This window comes from Rhinolophus sinicus, chromosome 5 (genome assembly GCF_057876585.1).
Source record: "Rhinolophus sinicus isolate RSI-liver-muscle chromosome 5, RSI-T2T, whole genome shotgun sequence".
Classification (NCBI taxonomy): Eukaryota; Metazoa; Chordata; class Mammalia; order Chiroptera; family Rhinolophidae; genus Rhinolophus; species Rhinolophus sinicus.
In genome coordinates this window covers 76,508,530-76,535,328 of record NC_142505.1, presented here as the reverse complement: position 1 = coordinate 76,535,328, position 26,799 = coordinate 76,508,530, and the positions used below count along the sequence as shown (strand labels likewise).

At 39.1% G+C, this 26,799-nt stretch overlaps 1 protein-coding gene across 1 annotated transcript in view; it reads right to left on the bottom strand.

Moving 5' to 3' along the window:
• Positions 1-25,617, bottom strand: part of HSPA4 (heat shock protein family A (Hsp70) member 4) — a 37,952-nt gene extending 12,335 nt beyond the window's left edge. The window contains exons 1-8 of the mRNA XM_019756079.3: positions 24,602-25,617; positions 15,204-15,261; positions 13,207-13,347; positions 10,733-10,855; positions 7,451-7,550; positions 6,646-6,779; positions 4,386-4,630; positions 1,219-1,295 (exon numbers count right to left, since the gene is read on the bottom strand). Of these exons, the coding sequence (XP_019611638.1) occupies positions 1,219-1,295; positions 4,386-4,630; positions 6,646-6,779; positions 7,451-7,550; positions 10,733-10,855; positions 13,207-13,347; positions 15,204-15,261; positions 24,602-24,708 (985 nt within the window). The 5' untranslated portion in view covers positions 24,709-25,617. The remainder of the gene's footprint in view (positions 1-1,218; positions 1,296-4,385; positions 4,631-6,645; positions 6,780-7,450; positions 7,551-10,732; positions 10,856-13,206; positions 13,348-15,203; positions 15,262-24,601) is intronic.
• Positions 25,618-26,799: the final 1,182 nt, after the last annotated feature.

Here is a 26,799-nt window from a genome sequence, read left to right as displayed (position 1 = left end):
TTAAAGTGATTACACATTTAAAGAATTTTTAAATTAGCATTTTGCAGTGAAATAAAAGAGCAATGCAACATCTTATCACAGCAAAACACCTCACAAATGTGTAACACACCACACCACTCCTCCCCCCATCCACCACAGCATGCAGGCAAACAGGCGCGCTCACACGCATGGATGTAGGGCATCTGGAAACAGGTATGTTTTGATGCTCAAAATAATGGGGGCAAGATAGCACAGTGATACTGGGATTTAGGAGGTGAGAGTCAGGAATACTCAATGCCCTACAATCTCTCAGAGTCCCACACAAAGAGTTGTTAGAACATGAATAGTTAAGCTAGCCGTAAGGAAGGCAGCAGGGCCTTGAGATACTGGATCACCTCGACACACGGCACGAAAGGAAAGAGGTTTTCAGATGCGCATCTCGCCACTCCATCCAGAGCATAAGCATAGTCCAGGTTATAACACATGTATAATCTCCTCACAGCAGAAGGAAAGACGGTACACACCAAGTCTCTGCTGTCACTCATAAAATAACTCTTCATACCACTAGTCTCCTGGTCACATTTTATGTAATAATCACTGACAACTTGTTGAGAAGGGCTATTTAAAGAAACGGGCTGTCCCAGTGTGGAAAGAACAGGCCCGTTTGCCATAATCACTGTGATTTAAGAGCTGAGCCTCTGTCAAGCTGACAGTACTTCCCAGTACTTCTCTACAGTCTGAAATAGTTAGCAACCAACACAACAGTGGACTCAAGGTAAACGTTCGTCAGGGGTTTAGGGAAAATCAGTAATATATTCCTAAATCGAACTACTACCTTTTAGCCTGAGATTTAAAAAGTATCCTGTTAAAGTAAGAATGTGGTTATCATGTCCGTCCCTTTGTTCTATTTGCCATTCAGCAAACAAAAGATTCACTGACAGAAAAGCCTACAAGACCAACTACAGCAGCACAGCAAAAAAAATTTACCACAATGACATAACTGAAAAGTTTATATCCATCTTTGATTCTGAATTAGGTTTCTTGGGAAAACTCTTAGATTTCCTTGGACACAATTATCAAAGATTACTTGTGGGGGTGGGGGGCCACTCCAAAAGGAAGATATAAAGAAGCTTAATATAGCACTCAAGTAGTTCATAATGAAAATTTGTGTAACTGGGGAAAAAAAGTAATAAACATTTCCAAAAGACACACAAACAGTTCAATCACATAAATACTTACTGGTTTGTTCCAAAACACTACGAAGTGGTGGCTCCACTCTAGCTAAGAGGTCATCACACATCTCCAGAAATTTGCCTCTGTGAAAAAAACAACAAAAGGTTAAATCACATTCCAGTTTTACATGGAATGGATGGCTATAAACAAACCAACAAGTAATCAAAAAAAAAAAAGACAGATAATAACAAGTATTAGCAAGGATATAGAAAAACTAGATCCCATATATTCCTGGTGAGACTATAAAATGGTGTAGCCACTTTGGAAAAGAGTTTGGCAATTTCTCAAAATTTAAACTTAGTTACCATATGACCCAGCAATTCTACTCTAGGTATATATCAAAAAGAATTAAAAACATATGACCACATCAAAACTTGCATATGAATGTTCACAGTAGCATTATTCATTCATAAACAGCCGAAAACAGGAAAGAAAAAAAAAACCCTTAAGTCCATCAACTGTATTCAGCAACAGAAAGGAATGAATACAATAAAAGGGACTGATACACATTCAAACACAGATAAACTTTCGAAACATTAGGCTAGGTAAAAGAAGCCAATCAAAAAAAAACACATATGACTCCATTTATATGAAATGTTCAGAATAGGTAAATCCAGAGAGACAGAGAAGATTAATGGCCGCCTAGGGCTGGGGGAGGAAGGAGAGATAGGGAAAAACAGCTAACAGGTACAGTTTCTTTTTCTTTAATTAATACATTTTATTTTTTAGATCAGTTTTAGGTTTATAGAGAAATAAACAGTAAAGTACAAAGAATTCCTCTATGCCCCTCAACCCCTGCCTCCAATTCCCCTATTGACGTCATGCATTAGTGTGATACATTCTAACAACTAATGAGCCAATACTGATACATGGATAATATGTATTAGGGTTCAACAAGTTTTGACAATGTATAAGTATACACCATTACAGTATCACAGGGATACTGTATTTTGCCGTGTATAACATGTTCCCGTGTATAATGAACACTTGTGTTTTTGGCCCAAACTTTCAGGGATATGGAAGTAGTATTACCATGTATAATGCACATCCTTATTTTTCCCTCACAAATTTGGGCAAAAAAGCACACATTATACACGGCAAAACACGGTAGTTTCACTGCCCTAAAAACCCTCTTATTCATCCCTCCCTCCGCGTACCATTGCCAACCACTGATCTTTTTACTGTCTCTCTAGCTTTGCTTTTCCAGAAAATCATATAGTTGCAATCATACAGTATGTAGCCTTTTCAAACTGGCTTCTTTTACTTAGAAATATGCATATATGGTTCCTCCATGTCTTTCCACAGCTTGACAGCTCATTTAGGGGCTCTTTATGAGGTGATGAAAATATTTTAAAAATTGGATTGTGGTGATAGCCGCACCATTCTGTGAACATACTAAAAACCACTAAAGCATAAACACTTTAAAAGGGTCACTTTTATGAGTTACATCTCAATAAAAAGAAAAATTAGAGGTGTAGAACATACCTACCAGAATGGCAAAAATTCAAGACTACTAATACCAATACTGGTGAGGATGAGTAGCAACCAAAACTCTTACATATTACCAGGGGTGTGAAATGACAGTTTTATTCCTAATAGCAAGCAATTCCTCAAATCTAAACACAGAATTACCATAGGGCCTAGCAATTCCACTCCTAGGTCTATATATACCCACATGAACTGAAAACAAGAGACTCAAATACTTGTTCATGAATGTTCACAGCAGCATTACTCACAATAGCTAAAAGGTAGAAACAGCCCAAATGTCCATCAACCGATGAATGGATAAGTGAAAATATGGTATATCCATACAAATGGAATATTATTTGCCATAAAAAGCAATTAAGTAACTAATACATGCTACAATGTGGATGAACCTAGAAAATATTATGTTAAGCAAAAAAAGCTAGACAAAAAAGAAGCCAAGCACATATTGTATGATTCCATTTATATGAAATATCCAGAATAGGTAAATCCAAAGATAAAAATAGATTAGTGGTTGCCAGGGGGCAGAGGTAAGAGGAAATGGCAAGTAACTGCTTGATGGGTCTGTTTTGGGGTGATGAAAATGCTTTGTCACTAGACAGAGGTGGTCATGGCACAACTGAATGTACTAAATGCCTCTGAACTGTTCACTTTAAAATGGTATAAGAATTTTACCTCAATTTTTTTTAAAAGGTAATTAGACAAAATGCTATTCAGAAATAAAGCATCTAGTTTCATTAGCTTAAAAAAAAAAAAAAAAGACTGCTAATGAGCATTAAAGACTAAATGAAGGCTACAAAACAGAGTAATACCATGTGCCCTGACAATGTAGATACAATTGTTTTATAAAAAAGCAGCACACAGCTAATTAGTTACTTTCCGTTTTTTAAAAATATAACAAGTATCTATTTGTCTTTCATTATCATGTAATATTCCACTAACAATTTCTGAAACACATACTGGTAAGCCTCTACACCCTAACCCCCCTAACACATAACACACACAAAACTGCTACTTAATAAAAATGAAAACCGTCACTTTCAAGCAGGGTGAAAGGTTACTACGAATTTGGTTACTAGGCACAAGCAACTCAAATTCTGCTTCAATTTTTTTGAAGCTAGGTCAGGCCTCGCTTCCCTAAACAAGCCATGTCTTGCCTGAATTCTACCAATATAGTTCACATCCTAAAGGACATCTCACTCTCACCATCCAAACAACCCAACCAGACAACAGTAACATTCTGGGCGTTTCTAAGGACAGCCCTGAAACCTCAATTACCCAGAATTCTTGTAGCACTGTACAAAAAGAGCTGTCTTCAAGTGACCGTGAACTACCCAAAAACACCATTTTATGCATCAATGACTAAATCAAATTCAACATAATTCTGCATTAAAGCACTTTGGCCTGATTTTATGAAAACTGGTAATCACATATAATTCATGCACATGTAAAGCACTACCCATTTCCTAGAATATTCAATTAATCAAAATAAAAACGTAAGTCTACATTATTAGAATAACCAAACCCAACCTTCACATACAAAGCAGGTTCCTGAATGGTCTCTAATTTTTACATGTAGAACTTAAGTTATAACAACCGTGATGATTTCAATAATTGGCTAATTAAGGCTAATACCAAGTGGAGAAAAATCACAGTTCAGTTTAACATCAAAATATTATTATAGTTACCTATTCATAGTTCCAGATACATCAACATCATTCATAAAACATTCAATGCTCAAAGGGAGGTCTGAAGCATTTGCACTCATCAATTTCTTGAGTTTCTCACACTCTTGAGACAGTCGTAATAAAGCACGGATTTTGGACTTTATGTCTAGCTTGTATTTCTTTCCAAATTCTTCACAGAAGTGATTTACTAATACCTCATCAAATTTTCTGCCTCCCAGTGTTGTGTCAAATGCAGTGGCCAGAACCTTAGGAAAAAAAGATAATTCAAAAATAAACCAATCAATTTAAAATATTATCACGTGATATATTTAACTGGTAAGTGTAGTAAAAAAGGGGGGGATATTAAGGTTGAAATAGGGCCATGTGCATGTGTCATTTAATCATTGTTACAACCACTGTGAAAAGAGATATTGTAACTCCCATTAACCGATGATGCCACAAGCCCAGACAGATCAGACAATCTGAGCCCAGACAGATCAGACAATCGGCAGGTCACAAAGCTAGTAAGCAGTAGAAGTGGAATTAAAAACCCAGTCTCCTCAAAACGCCACGCCCTCTCCACCAATCTGATTCCAAATAGCCATTATATACCCAAGGCCAAATATACCAACATGTCAGGCACACCGTTCCAGTCTTATCACTATGAATAATACCAAAGGCCTAGCTAACTCTATGCAGTTTACTACCAGGAAGGATGCTAAAAAAGTCTTTACTCCCAGCAATTTGTTTCTACTTAACAGAGAAGTCTAATTAGCTTGGGTTATCCATTTTCCACATCAAATAGCAGATCACATCTAATCAGATCCAATAATAGTAGATTAAATCAGTGATGACATCCTTATGAAGGAATAAAATCAATAAAAACAATCTCTTCTAAAAATGCTAAATGTGATAAGGAAATAATCTGAATATGTTAACTGAAGAAAAAGAAAAACAGGACACAGAACTAAATATGGTGTGATTCCAGTTTTGTTTTCTTAAAAGACTAGAATGAAACACACCAAACTACTAATAGTTAAGATTATGAATATTATTTTTTTACACATAAATGGCTTCCAAGTTTGGGGATGTTTTTATAATGAGTATTTTTATAATTAAATTTTAATTACATTGGGAAAACTGACATGTGACAGCTGACAGTGAAGGATAATTTACAAAAAAAAAAAGCAGATTACCACTAAGCCAAGACTAAATTATGACCTGGATCTTCTGTTTAAAAGGTAATAGAATTTCAGAAATTGTATTAGTAATCAAAGTAAAGTTTAAACACTGAGAATTACAATTCATCCAGCATTTATATCCGTTAAAAATCTAAACCTTATTTCCCAACCATCCCAAAGATTTGCTTTCTTTGTTATTTCAAGAAACCCTACAAACAATATAAGCCAGAATATAAAGTAGAACCAAGCTGAGTTTTCAGAGAAACAAGACTATGACTAATTGTCTCAAAATGTCCTCCAAACCTAAAAAATACTTATTTGGGGATAAATAGTCCCCTAGCCACCAATCCCCAAATTGAGGGGAAAAGCCACTTTAGACCTCGGCACCAAGAACACTGATACATCACCCTAATAATTAAACTCTCCAACAATATCCTTGGTTCGTAAGCAAATTCTAGACAGGATCACCACGCTAGAGAGCTGCTTCTATCTCCCACTATGGAACTAGCATATACCAGAAAGTTCAAACGTGACGGTGATCCCCCTCTGGCCCCTTCTCGCCTTTAACCCTTCTAGTCTTCTCTGTGGACAAAACTGCTTTCTCCAGAGGTCTAAGCTTTCCAGAAATCTAGATTATCATTCCTAGTCTGGTTTCTTTAGGCCATCCAAGTCTAGTCCCCCCACCCTTTTTCCAGGACACTCAAAACCCTAAGATTAAGAAGAGAATACATTTATCATAATCTCCTCAATCTTCAGTTTAAAACATCAAGGCACCATATGGTAAAGAATCTGTTAATAAGCTTGCAGGTAAGCATTATTTCCCCCACATTATAGATTAAGAAAAATAAGGCTCAGGAATCTTAAGAGCTTTTTCCTCAAGGCCTATGCTCTTTGCTTCACACCATGCCAACGCTTAATAAATTATTTTGGGCTTACAACTTCCACCCCACCCCTACATACCTGGTTTCTAGTTAAGATGGCTCACAGCCAAGTTTCCGTTAATGAAACAAAATCCTTTAACCAATTATTTAAATTGTCCCTTCCGAATTACTAATTACCATACATTTCTAATACAGTCTTCCAGAAAAAAATATACTTACTTTAACTTTTCCTTTATTAAATGCACATACAGAAACTTGATAAGAAGAATGCCCCATGTCTATGAAAACAACATTTCTTGGTTTCTCTTCTAAGGCAGGAAGATCTTGCTTATAGATTCCATATGCAAGAGCAACTACATAAGAAAAAATTAAATTCAACATAACATTATCATTTAAGTAGTAAACTTACATTCATTTAAGTACGAAAAAACAGATTTTGAATATGGTGAATGGAGCTGTAACATACCCTATGTTTCACAAGGAATCAATTCTTTATAAGCTCTGCACTTATTTATTAATGAAGATCATTAACTTCAAAAAGTTAAATGCTGACATTCACTTAGGGTTGGGTTCCTTAACATTTCTAATTCCTATGATTTTCACAATTGTTCGCAAACCACTTCCCCCATTTTCCCAAACATATTTTCCCAGATTTCCATCTCAATATTCCCACATATCCTATCCCTGAGATGTTGCTTTACACCCCATTCCTCTGATTCTACTAGTCCATGAGTGGTAAAAAGGCCAATTTTTAAACCAAAGCACTGCTCCAAACACACAAAAATATGATTTTTTTCTCTCCCAAACAACCATGTGATTAAATACCAACATTGAGTGCTATGAAGGTACAGAAAATGTACTGATCAGATGAATTCTTCAAATGTAACAGTGTTACCAAAAATACTAGGACACATAGGGGTAAGCACTCCAATCAAAATGAAGAACAAGAAACCCTAGGGTTTTAAGATTTCACAACCTTCAAGATTAATAAGCAAGTCAAAAATTGTAGTTAATAGCCCCTTACCTGCAGTAGTTTCATTCATTAGTCGCAGGCAATTGAGACCAGCAATCTGTGTTGCATCCATCACTGACCGTCTTTCTGCATCAGTATAGAAACAAGGAACCTACAAAAAAATTTGAAAGTTTACAGTATTATGAAGATTCCTCATTTAAGATGCACCTGCCAAAAAAACAGTCAAATCCAGAAATACCTACAGCTATTTTTTTCTATATATAATCAAGAAGGTATTTCAAACCAGTAGGGAAAAGTTAGAAAATTCAGTAAGTAATGTTAGCACATATGGATAGCCAGCCATACAGAAAAAGTAAAGTTTCATCCCAACTGCACACTTTATACCAAAATACCCTTCAAATGAAAAGATTTAAATGTTAAAAAAAAAAAAAGCAAAAACAACCAAGAGTACCAGAATGAAAGGAAATTTTACCATCAGAATAGGAAAGGATTTTCTAAATATAACACAAAACCCAGAAGAAAAACGGTGGGAGAGGATTAATACACTTGACTTATAAAAAAATTCTAATGACCAAATGGGGAAATATATTTGCAACTCATATCATAAAAATGCAAAGAGCTAGTCTAATGTATGAAGAACTACAAATCAAAATGAAAATTATAAACTCAAAATAAAAAGAGCAAAAAATAACATTTCACAAAAAGGGAAATACAAAATGGCTCTTAATTTTATAATGTTCATCTTCACCTAAAGAGTAAAATATTAAAATCACACATACTTTGATACCATTATTCTCCTATTAGAAATGAGCTAATACACCAATAAGCTGTGCTCGTGTGGCTATGGTCAAATAAGCCCTCTCATACATCGCTGGTGGAAGTGTAAATTAGGACGAATTCGTTAAAGGGCAATTAAACAATAGCTGTTAAAATTACAAATACAGTATTCCTCCTTTATCCACTGGGGGGAGGGGGTTATGTTCCAAGACCCCAGTGAATGCCTAAAACTACAGATAGTTCCGAACCCTACATATACTGTTTTTTCCTATGCATACATACCTATGATCAAGTTTAATTTACAAATTAGGTGCAGTAAGAGACAATAATAAATAGAACAATTACAATACACTGTAATAAAAGTTATGTGAATGTGGTGTCTCAAAGTATCTTATTGTACCGCACATACAGCGTGGACATACTGGAGGACAAAGGGATGATTCACAGTCGGGCAGGACAGAGGACTCAGAATGGCATGCAATTTGTAACTTATGAATTGTTTATTCCTGGAATTTTCCATTTAACATATTCGGACTGTGGTTCACTGCGTGTAACTGAAACCAGGGAAAGGGAAACCACAAACAAGGAGGCACTATTGTACACATATCCTTTGTCCCAGCAACTGCACTTCTAGGAATTTAACTTATAAATCCTACAAACTTGTAAGAACAAAATGGTATTTGTTCAAGTTGACTATCGCAGCATTCTTTACAATAAAAAAAATAAATTTAGAAAAAAAACAAACTGGGATGTCCAAAAACAGAGACTTGTTAAATTAGTACGCACATAACCTGGAGTACCTTGCAGCCACTGAAAGAAATGATGTACTCTTCTACTGTTACGCAACAAGAAAGAACTACTCACTAGGTAGCAGAGGATGCAGAAGCTTCCTATCCACCCTCCTTTTTACACATTCATTTTTGAACACTGGGGCTATTATTACCTTCCTAAAAAATGTAAGTTTATGTTTTAACAATAATCCATTTATAAATAAAGCAAAACACACCCAGGCGCTATTTACACAGCCATCAGATATACCACTGGTACCAAGGGCTAGAGGAATGACTGCACAAAAGTTCACAAAGAGGCCAGAGACTGCTGCCCTTGGAAAGGGCAAGGCTGGCCCTTTCCTAGCAACAGTTCCCTAAGTTGACAGAAAAATTTCTCTAAATGTTAAGTCTGACTCACTGTGTCTAAACTGTTTGTACAACTGAGTTTATGCTGAATACCTCCTTTCCTTGTGGGAGCCTGGAATTTTGGTACATGCCAGGCAGAGGGTACCTACATGACTTACTCCCAATAGAAATCCTGAACTCCTAGGCTACGGGCAGAACTTCCCTGGTGTGTGACATTTCACAATGTTGTCACAACTTGTTGCTGGAAAAATCAAGTGCAGCCAGCCTGATTCCGTTAACGGGGGATTCTTGGAAACTTGTACCTGGTTTCCTCCAGACACTGTCCATGTGCCTTTTCCCTTTGTTGTTTTGCTTTGTATCCTTTCCCTGTAATAAATCGTAGCTGATAGGACAGCTTACATGCTGAGTCCTGTGAATTCTCCTAGCAAGTCACTCAAAGTTGGTGGAGCCTTGAGGACTCCCAACACATGACTTAACACATCACCTTTTAACTTGATCCCAAAAGCTGAAAAAGCCACTCAGGCATTCCACCATTTTACAGAAATTTTACTTCTACACCGAGTGTAAGTCAGGATCCACGTTAAAGTCACTAGATGTGGAAATAAGGACAAATCTGACAGATCAATGAAGCATTGAGGAAAGGCAGAAAGCATCTAAGAAAACAGTGTCTGTATTCAATCTTTAAGAGAAGTAACATTTTCACTCTTTGCACCCGCAGAATGTGGACAACAGTCATAATTCTATTCTTCCCGACAAATGTTCAGTTCTGCTTACTAGATAGCCATGAGCTAAGGAATCCACCAGACAAAAAGACTGTGGGATGAAAAAGCCACCCAACAGTCCTTGCTTTGTCAGTCAATGCACCAACATTAAAACAAAAGAGGCCACAGAGGTAAAATACCAGATAACTGCAGAATGAGGAGATTCAGTGGCAAAGCCTATACAGCCTCCCAAATGTCAACAGTAGCTAAGGACTGTACCATTCTACAAGCACAAAGCTACTGACAGCCAGGCTTCCATCTAGAGGGAGATCTGCAGGAGACAAGATGAAGCCTACCGCTGCCTTGCCTTTAGTGCTACTACAGCAACAGCAAAGATACAGAGATAGGAATGGAGAACAAGACTTTCTCATTGAGTGTACTCGACCAATTTAACAAATGAATGGCTATCAGACACTGTGCCAGGTGCTTGAAGAAATGCAGGAAGATGTGGGCTTTCAGATAAGCCTTTACATAGGCAGAATAACAGGAGGCCTGAGCAAAAACTAGAGGGCAGAAAAGAATATTCAAGAAAATGAAGACTAGTTTGATAAATTCTTAAAATAAGAATACAACCTAAGGCAAAAAAAATAACTATTTGCAGTCAAAATGCAAATGCTTCTTCATGCAAGCGCCCCATAACATGTAGGGAGCAAACTCACCGAAACAACACAGTCCACAACAGGCTTTTTAAGAACACTTTCCGCTGTCTCCTTCAGTTTGGACAAAAGCATGGCAGTCACTTGCTCGGTGGTAAAACTTCGTTCTTCCTCCATGTATTTCACCTGCAATAAAACAACAAAAAGATCTAGGACCTATTGCATTTCTTCATGTCCTAAGAGCCTAACATGAGCAATATCTCACATCACCAACAGAACATTATCTCAAGAGGGAATTGAAGAAAACTAGGTTTGAAAGCAAAAATAACTGGAAGGTCCCTTCTACCTTTGTAACACGCTTATGAAACATGCCACGTGGAGGTGAGAAGCACTATGTAAACAACATGCTGTTGACAATTTACCTGTGCAGAAGCAAACTGGGGTGGCTCACTGTGAGCCACACTGCCCTTCCATAAAGGGCTCTGGTGATGAAAGTTCACCACCTGACATGCTACGTGTGTTACTTGGTTTACTGTGTTGACTTAATTATCGTCTACCATTTAGGACCCAATCTAACCTGAGGACATGGTTTTAGTCAGACTTACTGCTGTAGCCTCAGCACCTGACAGACCTGACACAATAAATACTTGGTGAATTAAAGAATAAAAGATGAACAAAACTTCGAAATATCCTGCCTTGGGTAAGTCTTCAGCTTTGATGAGAGTTGCAAACTTTAAATGTTGAAAGACTGGCTAGGATAAGACCCCTCCCACACGTACCCATGCTCCTCAACTACAGTCAGGACCAGAAAATGTCACTCTCTTCCTTTAAGCTGTTGCTCCAACTCAGCTTGAAAGCCACCATCTCCTCGCCTCCTCGCTCCTCAGCCAGCCACAATTTATCTGGGTTTACAATCTAACAGCTTCTCTATCGCCTGATAAAGATGCAAAAATACCCCTTCCGGAGAGTCTCGTTTTAAGCTACCTCTTCTTCCTGCGATTTGCCTAATCTTAGTGGACTCCTCCACCCTTGTATGTGGATCTACTTGCTCCTGTGGTTTCTCCCTAGTCTCTTTCTGTCTCCTGCAATGCTTATAACAAAAATCTGACAATACCCGTCCTGTTTCCTACCAATAAGTATCCCATTTCCTCACTTCCCTTTTTTATCCTTTTTCCCTCCTCTGTACTCCAGCTTTATCCTTCCCTAGGCCATTCAAACTGTTCTGAGATTATTGCCACAGATACCCTAATATAAACCCAGTGACCATTCTTCAGTTATCAGAATTCTTCACTTCTAAAGTCAACTGAATTCTCGGCTATCATGGCATAATTGACTACCTTTTTTCTCAGAATTCTCATCATCTCTTGAATTTTGAGCCTGTTCCCATGATTCTTATTTCTCCAATTGGGATGTCTCAAATACCAAATCTCCTCTCTCTAAGCTCACTTGCCTGGAAAGTTCAACCACCCCCCTGGATTGTTTCCACCTCTGAGTGCTAGAGAGGCAATGTGTCCACCTTACCTATCCCCCAGCCTCTCACCTCTTTTGTATGATCAGTTCACTGTATGTTTCACAAAAAGACTCTTCTAGATGTCCCAGAGATATCAAAGACAAACCCCTTTTCCCCAAAAGAACACATTTCCAACCTATTTCCTACTGTCAGGAGTACGACCAGATATCTGTCTAGTGACTTTAAAGTGTTGATTTCTTTGCCTGCTTTTCCAGAAGCCATTCCCTAAAAATCATACCAGAACGGCCACTGCATCAATAAACAAGACAAACATCAATGGTAACATTAACTTCAAAACATCACTACCCGGGGCCGGCCCAGCGCCGGCCCGGCGGCTCAGGCGGTTGGAGCTCCATGCTCCTAACTCCAAAGGCTGCCGGTTCGATTCCCACATGGGCCAGTGGGCTCTCAGCCACAAGGTTCCTGCTTCAACTCCTCGAGTCCTGCAAGGGTTGGTGGGCAGCGCCCCCTGCAACTAAGATTGAACACGGCACCTTGAGCTGAGCTGCCGCTGAGCTCCCGGATGGCTCAGTTGGTTGGAATGCGTCCTCTCAACCACAAGGTTGCCGGTTCGACTCCCGCAAGGGATGTTGGGCTGCACCCCCTACAACTAGCAACAGCAACTGGACCTGGAGCTGAGCTGCGCCCTCCACAACTAAGACTGAAAGGACAACAACTTGAAGCTGAACGGCACCCTCCACAACTGACATTGAAAGGACAACAACTTGACTTGGAAAAAAGTCCTGGAAGTACACACTGTTCCCCAATAAAGTCCTGTTCCCCTTCCCCAATAAAATCTTTAAAAAAAAAAAAAAAAAAATCACTACCCATCCATCCAACCCATATGAACAATCAAAATCCAAATTGTTCAAAAAATGCCAAATGGTCTTTACTAGCGAAAGCTTTTCCTAAGCATTTGTAAGCATTTTCATTACAACATGAAATCAGAATGGTACTGATATATATATTGGCCTGATAAAATAAAATGCTGCATTTTAATCATAAGGCACTACCTTGAGAACCTTACCTTAATACCTGTTAACCCAGTGGGCAATTGCACAATATCATATGCAAGGTTTGATTTTTCTGCCTCCACAAACGGATCAGAGAATGCTCGGCCATGGAATCTTTTAAATCCCTGGACTGTGTTCTTTGCATTGGAAATGATCTAAGAGAAAGAATATCAAAGTCACAGAGTAGAAAGACTAACAGCAATTAAATTAGGGAAAAAGACATTCAACAGCTTCAGACTGAACTAGCATCATTTTAACTCCAAAGTTTCCTTCGGAGTTCCAGTTTTCTTCAGCTCTAAACCTTTCTGAATGATGCCTGCTGGCATGTGAAGTGAGGCTTGAGGGGTGAGGAGCTTGTACAGGTAACAGACCACAGCCTGGCTTGTCCTGCTTCTCCATAAAGACAGGTCATTACACTTAGAAAAGTATTTTCTGTCTTAAAATTCTAATAAACATTTACATAACAAAATTATTTCTAGCCTTAGAAATTACCCAGTTTGTGATTCAAACTGTCCATACTTGTTTCTATGAATATGGAGTCAATTTGGAATTATGTTATCGATTCAGAAATTCCAATGAAAAAAACTTATCATAAGGGGGGAAAAAAGACAACACTAAGTACACAATGATGAATGCAAAGAGATATTGACAGAATGTATTTATAATCCCAGCAGACCGGAAATAGCCTAAGTGGGTATGGGTCAGTACATGATGGTATAGCCACAGTGTGTAAGATCATTATAGGAGGCGGGAAGGTAAGTATCTACAGAGGATGACTTCACTTTCTGAGGAGGGAAAAACATGTTCATATGCTTAGAAAGATTACAAAAGGTTCCACATTAAGATACTAACAGTGCTTTTTAGATAATGGTAGTCTGGGTAACTTCCAAATTCCTTATACTATTATATTTTCTAATTTCTCTAGCATTAACTATTATAATTTATGGGCATGGACATTCAAAAAATTCAAGAATGAATTTGTGCTTAAGATTTACAGGCTCCTCTTCCCAATGCAAGAGTTAAGCAGTGTAACGATCCACAAGGAAAAGCTGCAGAGCAACTCTGCATCGGGTATGTCAAAAGGCACACACAGAAGTCCTTTTGTAAAACAGTGAGGTCTCCCAAACCAGGTCCTGCTTCAGTAAGCTGCCAAGCAGAAACTCAGTATCACAATAAGTATGTCAACCTAGAAATAGGCAGCCAGGTTAGTACAATAACTTGTATTCTCAATAATGAAAGCAAACTTAAAAACAGGAAGAATTCACTGGAATTTTAGAAGGAAAGACATTTCAATAACGCTGTGTACTTGGTATCTACTGCCTCCTAAACTATCTTGAGCTTTTTGAAAATGAGATTATAAAACACCCAGTTAAATTAATAATCAACTGGCCAAGCACCATTTTCTTAGGCTTATAAATGTTAGGCCCTGCCCAGTCCAGAGAGACAGTTATTCAGCTATATTTTGTTCCAGATTGAACAATAAAAAAGGTCACACATGCAACTCCTTAATTTTACAGCAACCTCTGACACTCAGGATAATAGAGCTCGCAATTCTGCTGCTCTGGTTACTCAGAAACCAGCAAATATGTCAGGTTCCTGGTTTACAAAGTAAACGAATGGTAGGTAAGCTGATGTGCTTCTACAAGTATGATTTCCTTCCTTGAGAACCATGATTAACGAGATCAAATCTAGAGACAACGCTGACCCTCATATGATGAGAAAGATGAAAGGCCCAACAAGACAGACTTTAAGAAGCCTTTAAAAAGTCCAGGAACAAGTCTTGCTTAAATAAGATCTGAGCAAAACACATCCTAGCAGTGTGCATGAAACAGGTGGTACTGTCCGAGCTCATCACTCGAGCACACACAGAGGGATCAGGTCTGTCTCTCTCACCTGTACGCCTAGGCTTACCAGTGCGAGGCACACACCGGGCACTCGAATCGTTGCTGGCTGGAAGGATGGACAACCCAGAGAAATCAGCCAGTTTAGGAAAAAACAAAGCTCTACCTACCTGGCTTTTAGCTGCTGCTCCAATTGAACGATTCTTAGGACCAAAAGAAATGCAAGCCCTAGAAGATAAAATAAACATTTAAGCATATAACTTAATTGCAACATTACATCCAAAACCACAGCAGGCTGGACTTCTGAATCTTCGCTAAAAAGCCACGTATTTTAACTCACCCAGTAAGTCTAAGTTTTAACCTTCATGGAATGGGCTGCCTCTTAGAATAATGGGAATCTGGTCATTTGGATGTTGAAGCACAAGTTTTATGTGATGACCATCTGTCTACAATACTACAGAGGTGAACTAGCCAATCTCCACTCTCCTCTAATTCTGCAAGTCTGATGTTCAAAATCCCAAGCAAGATAAAATAATGGACCCTCATATCAATTCATCAAATAATGTTCTTTGTTTTTTAAAACATCTTATAACTGTACCAAGAGAACAGTCTATAAACCCTGAAAACAACTCTTATCCTATTGTCTATAAGTAAAAAGTAGTTTTTCTAGAACTATCTTCCAAGGACAGAGAATTTCTGACAAAAAACTTTATTCCTATTTCTAAATACATTCCTCCAAATCAATTCATATACTGCTTGCTGGTTTGGTCTATTTGCTGCTTATTTTAGAAATCAAAACTGAAACCTGCTAAAAGGTACTACTTTAAAACACTGTGCTTAAGCTTAAAAAGTCAGTTATATTAGAGTTGATGCTTTTACCATCATGGCCCCTGTGCGTCACCCTGTTTTTCATTCTAATTAATCCCTCTGGAACCTTGCCCTGTGTTCCCTTTACTCTCACGTATCTGTCACCTCCCTTTCCAGTAGCTGCTTTTCTCAAGTATAGTAACATCAAACTCACACACCACCAAAAACTACAAAAAGACAAAGCTCTTCCCAGAGTCCATTTCCCCCACAAGCTAGTAAAGCCTTCTTTTCCTTCTACTTTAATTATAATGACTGCACAGATTACTTGTGTGTACTATCTCATTTAATCCTCATAAGTAACCCACCTTATCCCCATTTTATAGAAAAGAAAACTGAGTCCATAAACGTATTAAATTTACTCAGGATCATGCAATCTGAAAGTAATGGCACCGGGTCTCCATTACTTTCATTTCTCCATACTTTACATTCTGGCTTTGACCCTCTCTATCCTCCTGGACCTCTAGTCCTTTCAATTCAGCAGAGTGAGTAAGAAATAGGGCTCTGGAGCCATACTACCTTGGTCCAAATCTGACATATTAGATGACCTATTAATTGATTGAGAATTGTTTTACTTAAATAAACTTATTAGCTCTATGCAAACTGACAGAAAGCTGGGCCTCTGTACCTTAGTGATCCTTTCCAACCAATGAGGTAAGAACGCCTGTGAACCAATCTCTCAGAGCAGTTGCAGGCAGCTGTGCCCTGTATAAATATGGTTTAGCCTGGGACCTCATCAGATTTCCTCCAAACCCTAAGCTCTGTGGGCCTAGAACATGCTGGGCATACCCCTCAAGCTCCACCCTCCCCTCCCATAAATACAACAATCATTAAGTTTTTTCTTTTTTAATTTCCTGAGAACCACCTAAATATCTCTAACACAGCCCAGACTTCCCTTTAGGAAACTGCCCAAGGCAATCTTACCCATTCCATTCACTGCAGTCTAAAAAGGCCCTCTAGCCTAAGCCTATCCCTTGGTAAAACTACGTCTTTCTAAAAACCCCCCAATTTGATTTTCTAAGATGTATCCCCCACCAATACCTCAATCCTAACATAACTGAAAAGCAATGTTATTTATATCTTCCATTGTTTCCTATAGCCCTTTTCTTAAACGTCCATCTCAAAACAATTACTAGTTCTAAGAATAAAAATCATTAATGCTCCCAACTTTCCTGTATGCCCTGTGGTAGGGTTAATTTCCTATTCTACCTTAGTAACTCTAGAAAAGAGCTTCTAATTACCTTCCAAAGAAAACCAGTTACCAACAAACAAAGCCCCGATTCCTTAATGTAGAACCTAAATTAATGTAGAACCTAAAAGTCTCCACCATTCCAACTGCATCCCCATTTTCCAGCTGCATCTCATGTACATAGTAACCCAAGTTAAACAGTCTTCCAATCTTCCTGCTCTCCTAATGGAACTTCTGCTACCTGAAATGCTCTGGTCCTTCTGAATCAGTCATTCTCCAGATACTGTGTTTCCCGGAAAATAAGACCTACCCAGACAATCAGGTCTAATGTGTCTTTTGGAGCAAAAACTAATATAAGACCCAGTGTTATATTGTATTATATTATATTAGACCCAGTCTTATATTCTAATAAAATAAGGCCAGGTATATTATATATATCATATTATGTTTAATTATGAAACCCAGTCTTATATTCTAGCAAAATAAGACCGGATCTTATATCAATTTTTGCTCCAAAGGACACATTAGAGTTGATTGTCTGGCTAGGTCTTATTTTCGGGGGGAAATGGTGTATCACCCACTTTGTCTGTGAAGCCTTCCCAATCCCACTCAAGTAAAAATTAATCATTTCCACTTCTTAGTAGACTTGACTTTTGGATTTGGGGTAAAGCAGATACAGAACATTTCCATCATCACAGAATGTTCTATCATGCAGAGCTGCTCTAAGTAATAATTTCCTTGAAGTCAGTTCTAGCATTTTTTCTTTTAAAGTCTACCTCTGCCTTCTTAACAGTTATAGGAAGTGTTTCATACATCTTGAAAAGCTAAAGAAAAGTGTGTCTCAGTTCAAATTATTCATCCTTTTTTTGGTCTATGCATACACACACTACAAATAGTTCCCACCTTCTTACAAAGCAGTCACATGTCACTAATGGAACCTCAACCTGCACATAATACAGCGGTAACACCTTACACAAGATGTAACTCTTGTAAAGTATGGGGAAAGTCCACACTTTTCTTACCATATCATAGAAAACTGTTAATCTCATATCACTACGTAATTCACACATTCTTTAAAAAGTTCTATAACAATAAACTATTGCACTAAAGAAACCCTTAGCTTTTCCACTTTGCCATCAACTTGATTGATTTGAACACATATGCAGTAAAAAGAGCTCAGGCTCTAGAATCAGTCAGGGATCTGTCTAAATCCCTTCTCTGCCTGTCTAGCTGTGCGTTCTGTTGCTTTACCTCTCTGAAATTCAATTGCTCATCTCTAAAATAGGGAAATTACAGCACCTACCTCAAATGGTTGCTCAGAAGATTAAATTTTGTTGATCCATTTATAAAGCACTTATATCAGACACTGGGATATAACAAATAACAAAATATTAGCTATTACTATAGTGCCAATGAAGTCCTGGTCTGAGTTTCATACAAAAATAAACCAACTAGTTTGCTATGAAAGATCTGCTTCACCTCAAACTGCCACTAAAATCCAGTCAGCCACCTTAAAATCATCTACCCATGAGAAACAGTCATACCACTTCCAATAAAAAAGGGCAATTTAATGGTCAATATGTCAAACAGCACAAATTAAAGCGTTTTTCAAACTAAAAGCTTACACAAAGAAACCAAATATATAAATGTGGAGAAAGCCCAAAAAGATTAACCTGAGTATTAGTGCCAGCACTAGACCTAGTTCAGTGCTTTCTAGTACAAGCTCATTGTAGAAAATTAGAAAACAAGGTATGAATAAAGATTATCTGTAATTCCACAACTGTCACCCGCCCACCATAGACGGCCACCACTAGCATTTAAGTACTTGTATGTGCAATCCTAATACAGGCATACCTCCTTTTATTTTATTGTACTCTGCTTTACTGCGCTTCACAAATGTCGTGTTTTATACAAACTGCAGGCAAGACCCTCCACTAGCAAAAAGACTGACTCGCTTTAGAGCGGGTGGTCTTGAATTGAACCCACAATATATCTGAGGTATGCCTGTAAATATGTCCTAAAAAGATAAAAAATTCCATTCAGTTTGCTTCTCCTCAACATATCCTCTGAAAAGTATTCAATAGCTGGATTATTCCGTCAGAATTTTGACATGGAACAAGCTTAACAAGGTATCTAAAGGCAACATATCTACTACTGCCCATTCACCAGGAACTTCCCAAATCTGCACACCGCCCACATCCAATCCCTTTCATTTACAGCTTTCACTATGCATACACCAGGCAGTGTGATACGCGTTCTACACTCGATCCTCCCAAATACTGAGAAACAACTATTATTGATCCAGTTTTATAACTTGATTCAAGTCGAATGAATGTGCCCAGAAACATAATTAGTAAAGTCCAAGATTCAAACTCAGGACTCCAAATCCCATACATACATATTTTAATACTGCAAACCAAGCCGTTTAGATTTATTCCAACTTCTACACCTCCCCTAGGACTGTCCCAAATCCTTTCCTCCATGTACTCTAATCCTATTTGCTCAAGTCTCACTGCTGCCTTTTCTCATCACTCCATGCCCCACTGATGTAACCTCTCCTCTGAACTCGGTATTTTAAGTCTGTACTTAGATAACCTTTCACTGTTGCTTTATGTCGTCCATATTTCCAACTAGAATGATTACATTTCTTCCTCTATACTACACACAAAGCCAAGTTAATGCTGCTAAAAAAAAAACCTAAGTACGCAGACACTTGCTGTTTAACTGCCATTACTTTTCCTCCATTCCAAATTATTGGTTGACATTATTATAAATTAATTCAAATCAAGTTCAAGACTGTTCTAATCTTTAAGTCCTAGAAACAATCTTTTTAAGCCAGAGAATAGCACTGCTTTCCCTGTCCTGGCTAAGAAATACTACTGACCAAATATTTATGCACATTCTGATAGGATATTAGAAACAGCTGCTATCGGCACAGATCCTTAAAAGGTAGTTTCATGTTTGTGTGTGAACTGCTCTCAGGATATTAGGACAACTGTTGCTCTTAATTCACTTTCTTGAACAACATAAGAAAATTACCTTTCAGAGAACTGACAACAGTATTTAGACTATCAAATAAGAGACGTAAGCAAAACTGGCATGGAAATGGTTATTATATTAATCAAAGTGTCCTCTGGTTACTGCGTTAGCCCCAAACTATAAAGTACCCAAAAAAGTTGATATCAAACAGACCAAATAACTCATTCTTATGAGATATTGTTCCTGAAGTACAGCAAATTCCTGAGTCAATATCTGCACATTAAAAGCCACATATTTGATGAACCCTAAAGGCAAACTTCTATAGATTTCATTTTACTGTCCCAATATATAATCCATTGGTAAAGAGGATTAATAAAACTACAAAAAGGTAATAACAGCAATATTAGCAAATACTTCGGCAGCATTTACTGTATGTAAGACATTATTCTAAACATTTTAACTCATTATAATCCTCACAACCCCCAGTGAGGTAGAGAAATCACTTATGTTCCTGGTTAAATTAATCCCTTGAATTTTTGTCAAGTATTCTGGCAATATTTACTGAAACTCTAAGCACATATATCTTTTGCCCTAGCAATTTCACATTTGGAAATCTATCCAACAAAAATAAAAGTATTAACATGTAAACATAAATATAAAAGACTATTTGTTGAAGAACTATAGGTAATAGCAAAATATTAGAAATAACCTGAATGAAGAAAACATGTTACAATCATATAATGGACAAATTAAGAGACAGCCATAATATGGAATATACATATTTAAGAAGGTAGATTTGTATTTACTGACTCTGAAAGATGTCTAAAATACAACAACAAAAAGTTACAAAATATAGTATGATCATATTTGTTTAAACACACACACACCCTACATATATTTGTAGAAATAAAGATAAACAAGGATACATAGCAAGTAATTAGAGGGAGCGTTAACTTAATTTTACTTCAGCACTTTATAGTGTTTTTATTGTTACAAGAAACAAGTATTTTGTAAGAAAAAAGTGTTTTAAGAAACAATTTAGAACCTAATGACAAAGTTCGTGTACATTATACCAATTTTGTAGATAAGGTTGTATTTCAGTTCTTAAACGATTCTAAGAAACTACTTTCATAACCTTTGCAATTAGAAACATGAAGCTTTTGTTAACAAATCAACTTTCCTTTTCTTTGAATCTAAAAGATCTAAGTCATCCTGTTTCGCCTAGATCTACACATGTAAAGACATTCACTACACAGAAGAATAATTTTCGTGTACAAATAAAGTATCAGATGTTAATCTGCTGTTAACCAGAAACTATACATACTTTCAGCTTTTGCCTTCTCAAGGGCAGTTATTAATAGTCATCTCCTCAAATTCCTATTATTAGGAACTAAGTCCATGAAAATGATAATCAATTCACACACAGATTTTCGTAAGTAACTCATTTCTACCCCATAAGTTGCTCATTTTGGAAAGTATGGCTCAATTAACTTCTCTAATGTCTGGCAGCCCAATAACGTTTTTATTGCAAGAGAAGCTTTATGTTTGTACCCTTTCTACTGTAACAATTCAACTAAATATAAAAATAGGCTCCCACCCTATTCCAAAGCCTACAGTCAAAAAACATCAACATGGACAATCCTTATTTAGAAGGCCAAAGTTTATCTCAAAGTTGCCCACCCTTCTCCCCCATGCTACCACCCTGGTGGAGAGCAATGTCAACTCCCTCGTGGACTAAACATTGCAATAGCCTACTAAGTTATCACCTTGCTTCTTGCCCTTCTCAAATCCATTTGCCATAAAAAGTTAATCACATTTTAAAAATACAAGTTGGATCACCTCACTGCACCTAGATAAAAATCCTTAACAAGATTTACAAAGCTTTGCCATAATCTGGTCTGCCTAACTCCTCTCCAGATTTCTCACACATTCTCTCAAGTGGCTCAAGAGTGAATATGATCCTGTAAGTATGCCAAGTGTGCCAAGCTCTTCTTGCCTCAGGTCTTCCTCACTTGCTGCTCTTTCTGCCTGTAACAGCTCTTCCTCAGACCCACCATAACCTCCATGGTAAATTCCTACTCATCCGCCAGGTACCAACTTAAATGGCACTTCTTTAATGGCACCTTCCACCTCCACCCCGTTATCAAATCTAAATTATGTCCCCATCATCGTAACCTGTACTTTCCCATCTGGACATTTACCAGTCAGTAATTATGTATATATTTGTTTAGCATCTGACTTTTTCCACTAGCCATGTCCATGATGGCACAATCTTGTTTATTTGTTCATCAGAGCACCTCCAGGGGTTAGCACAATGACTGGCATTTTGGAGACACTCAGTATTTGCTAAAATGAAGGAAACCTAAATTTGATGGAAAAGCAAGGGTCTCTTCTAAGACTTAGCTGGCTCCTCAAAAACTGAACCCAAATCCTGTTACCCCAATTTGAAAGGAGGTACACTTCCATCATCACTAGCCTTTTGCAATCTGCATCTCATTTCCACTCTCACACTAAAACAAACCTACATCAGTCTATGGACCTCTGAGGTATAAAACCATTTTCCCAGAACCACTGCAAAGATCAACCTTTCTGTTCCCATGTTCCACTTAACCAGAGACTCCAAAATCTAAGCTAACCAAAATCAGTTCAAAAATTACTTGGGTGTATGGCATCCCTGTACATTCCTGGGAAACATAAAGGAAAATATAGCACATCCAAGGAAAACTATTTGAAGTATTTAAAGGGATTTCCTTATCACAATTACCTGGTGTATTTGGTCACCCATCATTTAGTCTTTGAGGCAAATTTAACTGCAATCTGGGAAGATTAAATTCTTTTCTTCTAAAATAACTCAGTTTTAAATAATGGAATTTATGGTAAAACTGTTATAACTGCTATTTGTCTAAAAAGCATTAGAGTGTAAGATAACAGTCTAAAAGAAAGGACAGGGTTCCAATATATGGGATTCTCTTCCTTACGGAGCAAAAGGATGGGTTCAATTTTAGGCAATAAAGGACCAAGATGTTACATGCCTAACTCAGCACTCTAGCCTTTTTAATTCCTTGGAGACTATCTTTACAGATGAAATCCAGAGAGAAAGACAATTATCAAATAGGAAATTAATGTTTAAATACTTAAAAACAAACTTTAATGCTTTAAAAAACTTCAGTATACAATACTTCCCTGTAAATACAAATTAGGACATAATACCCATTGTTAAAAGCTATAAAAATAGGAGAGAGTGGGGCATAGGTTTTCTTTTTGGGGGGTGATGAAAATGTTTTTAAAATTGTGCTAATTGTTGCACAATTTTGTGACTACACAAAAACAATCGAACTGTACATTTTAAGTTGTATCTTAAAGTTGTTAAAAATTATAAACAAAATGCAGAAAGGGACATCAAACTTCAGTTTGCCATGAGTTTTCAGGGGAAGCACCTGGGTTAGGTCTAAAATAAAGGGCAGAAATTTGACAAGTGGAAGGGAAATGTGTGCCACCTGGGCAGCAAACCTCAGGCTAGTAGACCGGCCAATCTTCTTAAGAAGCGTGGTAAGTTAATGTGAAAAACGTGCCTTATAAGAGACGCACGTGAACCGCCACACTAATAACCTAACAAATACGAAGCTTCTTAAAAGATTTTGTCCAAGAGGAAGGCAATGGACTGAAAGATATCTCTACGTACTCAAAAAGTAGACTCTTTAACCAAGGAAAGACCTGGGTGAGTCGTGATTTTCTAGAGTTATGTCTATCTATTGTGGTGCCAAAACTTATAGATTCTATAAGTCGAAGTGAACCCGAGTCACTCATTAACAATTGGTTGGAACGTACTACTGTGAAAGTGAAAGCGCACAGAATGGCAGAAAATGAACCCAATATAGTTCAATATACTGAAACGATGTGAAAAAACAAAGTGAATGCAAAGGTATCAAAAAGGCATCGATTTTATTAAGTCCTTTTCTGACATTTGTCAGTCCCATCTCAATCCCGAGATCCCTGGTTCACAGGAGCCTGACCCTCCGGTTCTGGGGCTTCCTCTCTTCCGGGCGCCGCCCCGCCCCCACTCACGTGGGACTGCGGCCGCTCGACTGTCTTGCTGCCGGCAGACGCCAGAACTTGTTCAACTTTTATTAAGCACCTGCTGTATGCAAAGCTCTGAACTCTGTGTAGGGCTGAAGAAACGTCAGTACCCCCTGGGCCTGCCCGCTGAAAGGACCACTGTCCATCCTACATCCCAGGCCTGCCTTCCCTCCACCTCCTACTCATACCTTCCCGTGGTCCGAGTACCCACTAAGTCTTTGCTCAGTCGGCGGGCCACTGGGAAAAGGCCTCGCCCCTGGCGCAGATCCACACGGAGGGTCGCGGCCACTAGTAACCTAGCACCCAGCAAGGGTCCCGTACCCACCAGGTATTCGGCTCGGAACGGAGAACACTCAACAAGCGTTTCCCAGCCGCGAGGGTCGCAAACCCCAGCAACTGCTACCTCCCCACTTCCACCCCCCAACACCCGTGCACGAGGTCGGCCTGGCCCACACTCACGGCGTGCAGCGGTCGCTGTACTCATTAGCTATGGTCTCGATGCCGCCGGCGCGTGCCACAGCAACGTAGCAGCTCTGGAAGCCCAGGTCTATGCCCACCACCGACATGGCGCCAGATACAGCTCGGGCTCGAACCCGGGTCCAGCCGGCGAGACAGAAACACGGACCCCGGCGGGGCTGGCGCGCTGAAAGGGGGCCGCGTGGGCCGGGGAACCGGCTACTGGGGAACGGGCGGGTGCCCACGCGAGCACCTAGGTCCTCGCAAATGGGGCCGCAGCGGAGCGCGCTGCTCAGGCCGGCTCCGGCTCAGCGGCCGCAGAGAGAACGCCGGTAGCGGGGGCGGAGAAGATCTCGAAAGATCTCGTTGCGACGAGAGTAAAACTGCAGAGCGAGAACTGCGAAGGAAAGGAACGTTCTCGCGAGATCTGGGCTCAGGCGCTTTTCCTTTTGAGGTCCCGCCTCCAATTACGTACAAGCGTACGTCACGTCCTGGCTCGAGAACCTGGGAAGGGACAGGGCGGTGGAAAGATGGTTCGGAGGCGGAGCTGGCACGCTGAGCCTGCGCACAGAGTCCGCCGCAGCGGCTTTCCACCGCAGCAAAGAGCAGTGGAGCACCTCCCCTTCCAAAAGAAAGGAGAGCTGGCTGGAGGCAAAAGACTGAGGAAGCGCCATTGGTCTACTTCCGCTGTTTTTCTTTATCTCCAAAGAAACTTCCGGTGGGGCAATGTCGTGCGCCCAACCTTGCGTTGGGCCCCCAACAGGGGAGCGCGAGCTAATCTTCAAAGTCCAGAAGGCCCTCAGCTGTACTCTCCTGGGAGTCGGTTGGCCGGTAGAGTAGAAGGCCGCCGTTGGAGGCCGGCCCCGAGTAGGACCTTCAGTCGAGCTGTGTCATAGCCAAAGACGGCGCCCTCTCCGGCGGAGGGAAGGAATCCACTCACAGTCCCACCGCCTTGGTTTTTTTTTCACTTTAGCCTTGTCGCACTGTTCTCTAAACCACTCGTGTCTTTAGATCAGACTGAGGGCCTTACAGGATTTAAGCTTTTTAATCTCCAGTATATTCCAAGCACCTGTCCTGACACCTGACCTGCAAGGGACACAGATGATATGCTACCCAGGTTTGTTAAGACCAGCCAGTAAGTGGTAGGATTTCATGAAGCTGATGAATCTTAATTTAAGGGCCTCTCACTTGCACGGGTACCTGGGACAGCTGGGGCTTATTGAGAGTCACAAAGTGTTCCAGGAGCTGAGGAAGCAATTCCATGTAATAAGCCTTTCTGATAAATTGCTTAATGAGATTCCAGGAGAAGGGGAATCCAAATCTACAACTCTCCAGTAATTTGCTGTGATTTCTTGTTCTACATATTTTGTGATTCTATTTTTTAAGGGCCTCCAGGACAAAAAGTTAAAAAAAAAGTTGACCTTGACCTTACTTCATCTCCTGTTTTTCTCCTACGTAGGGAGATACTGGTAACACCAAGGACAGTATTTGCCTCAATTATGATAGTCCTGTCTCCAACTGTCTGCTCTGGGTTATTAAGCACTGGGCAAACAGGCCAGGCTGCCCTGGTCTAATCCTCCTAAAAGATCATTATGTCTGGGCTACAGGCTCTGTCTCTGCCTTCGTTCTTGTGGGAGGTTTCCCCAGCCTTTAGCTAAACTGGCAAAAAGCACACCCATATCTCCTTATGTTCCAATTTCATATCTACTTGCCTTATTTGCCTTGGCACTGCTTTCAGTTTAAAATACCATCAACCCTATCAATCTTTTTAAGGATTTGTCCTTCTCAAAATAAAACATAACTAACATCAGTCACAGAGAGTACTCATCTGCTATAAATAGTTTCCTGGATCATCAAACTTATAGCTCAAGAGGCTATTCTGGGATATTTAAATAAATGAAGTCAGAAAAAGTTATTTAAGAATTCTGAAGAATCTTAATGACAAGTTTCCAAGAATCACAATTGTGAAGCAATGAAGTTGCCAGAATAATGTTGCAAGCACCATGGTTGTAGCACAAGTTCTTTTCATTTGGCAAAGTATCTTGAGTATTTTAGAAGAAGGAAATGGTCAAATGCCTTTCTCTGGTACAATGATTAATTTAGCTCCAAGCAATCAGGAAGGTGTGTGTGTGTCTGTGTCTGTATCCTTGTGTGTGTTTGTTTGTTTTAAAGATATAGTATTCATAGGCTGCCCGCCATGA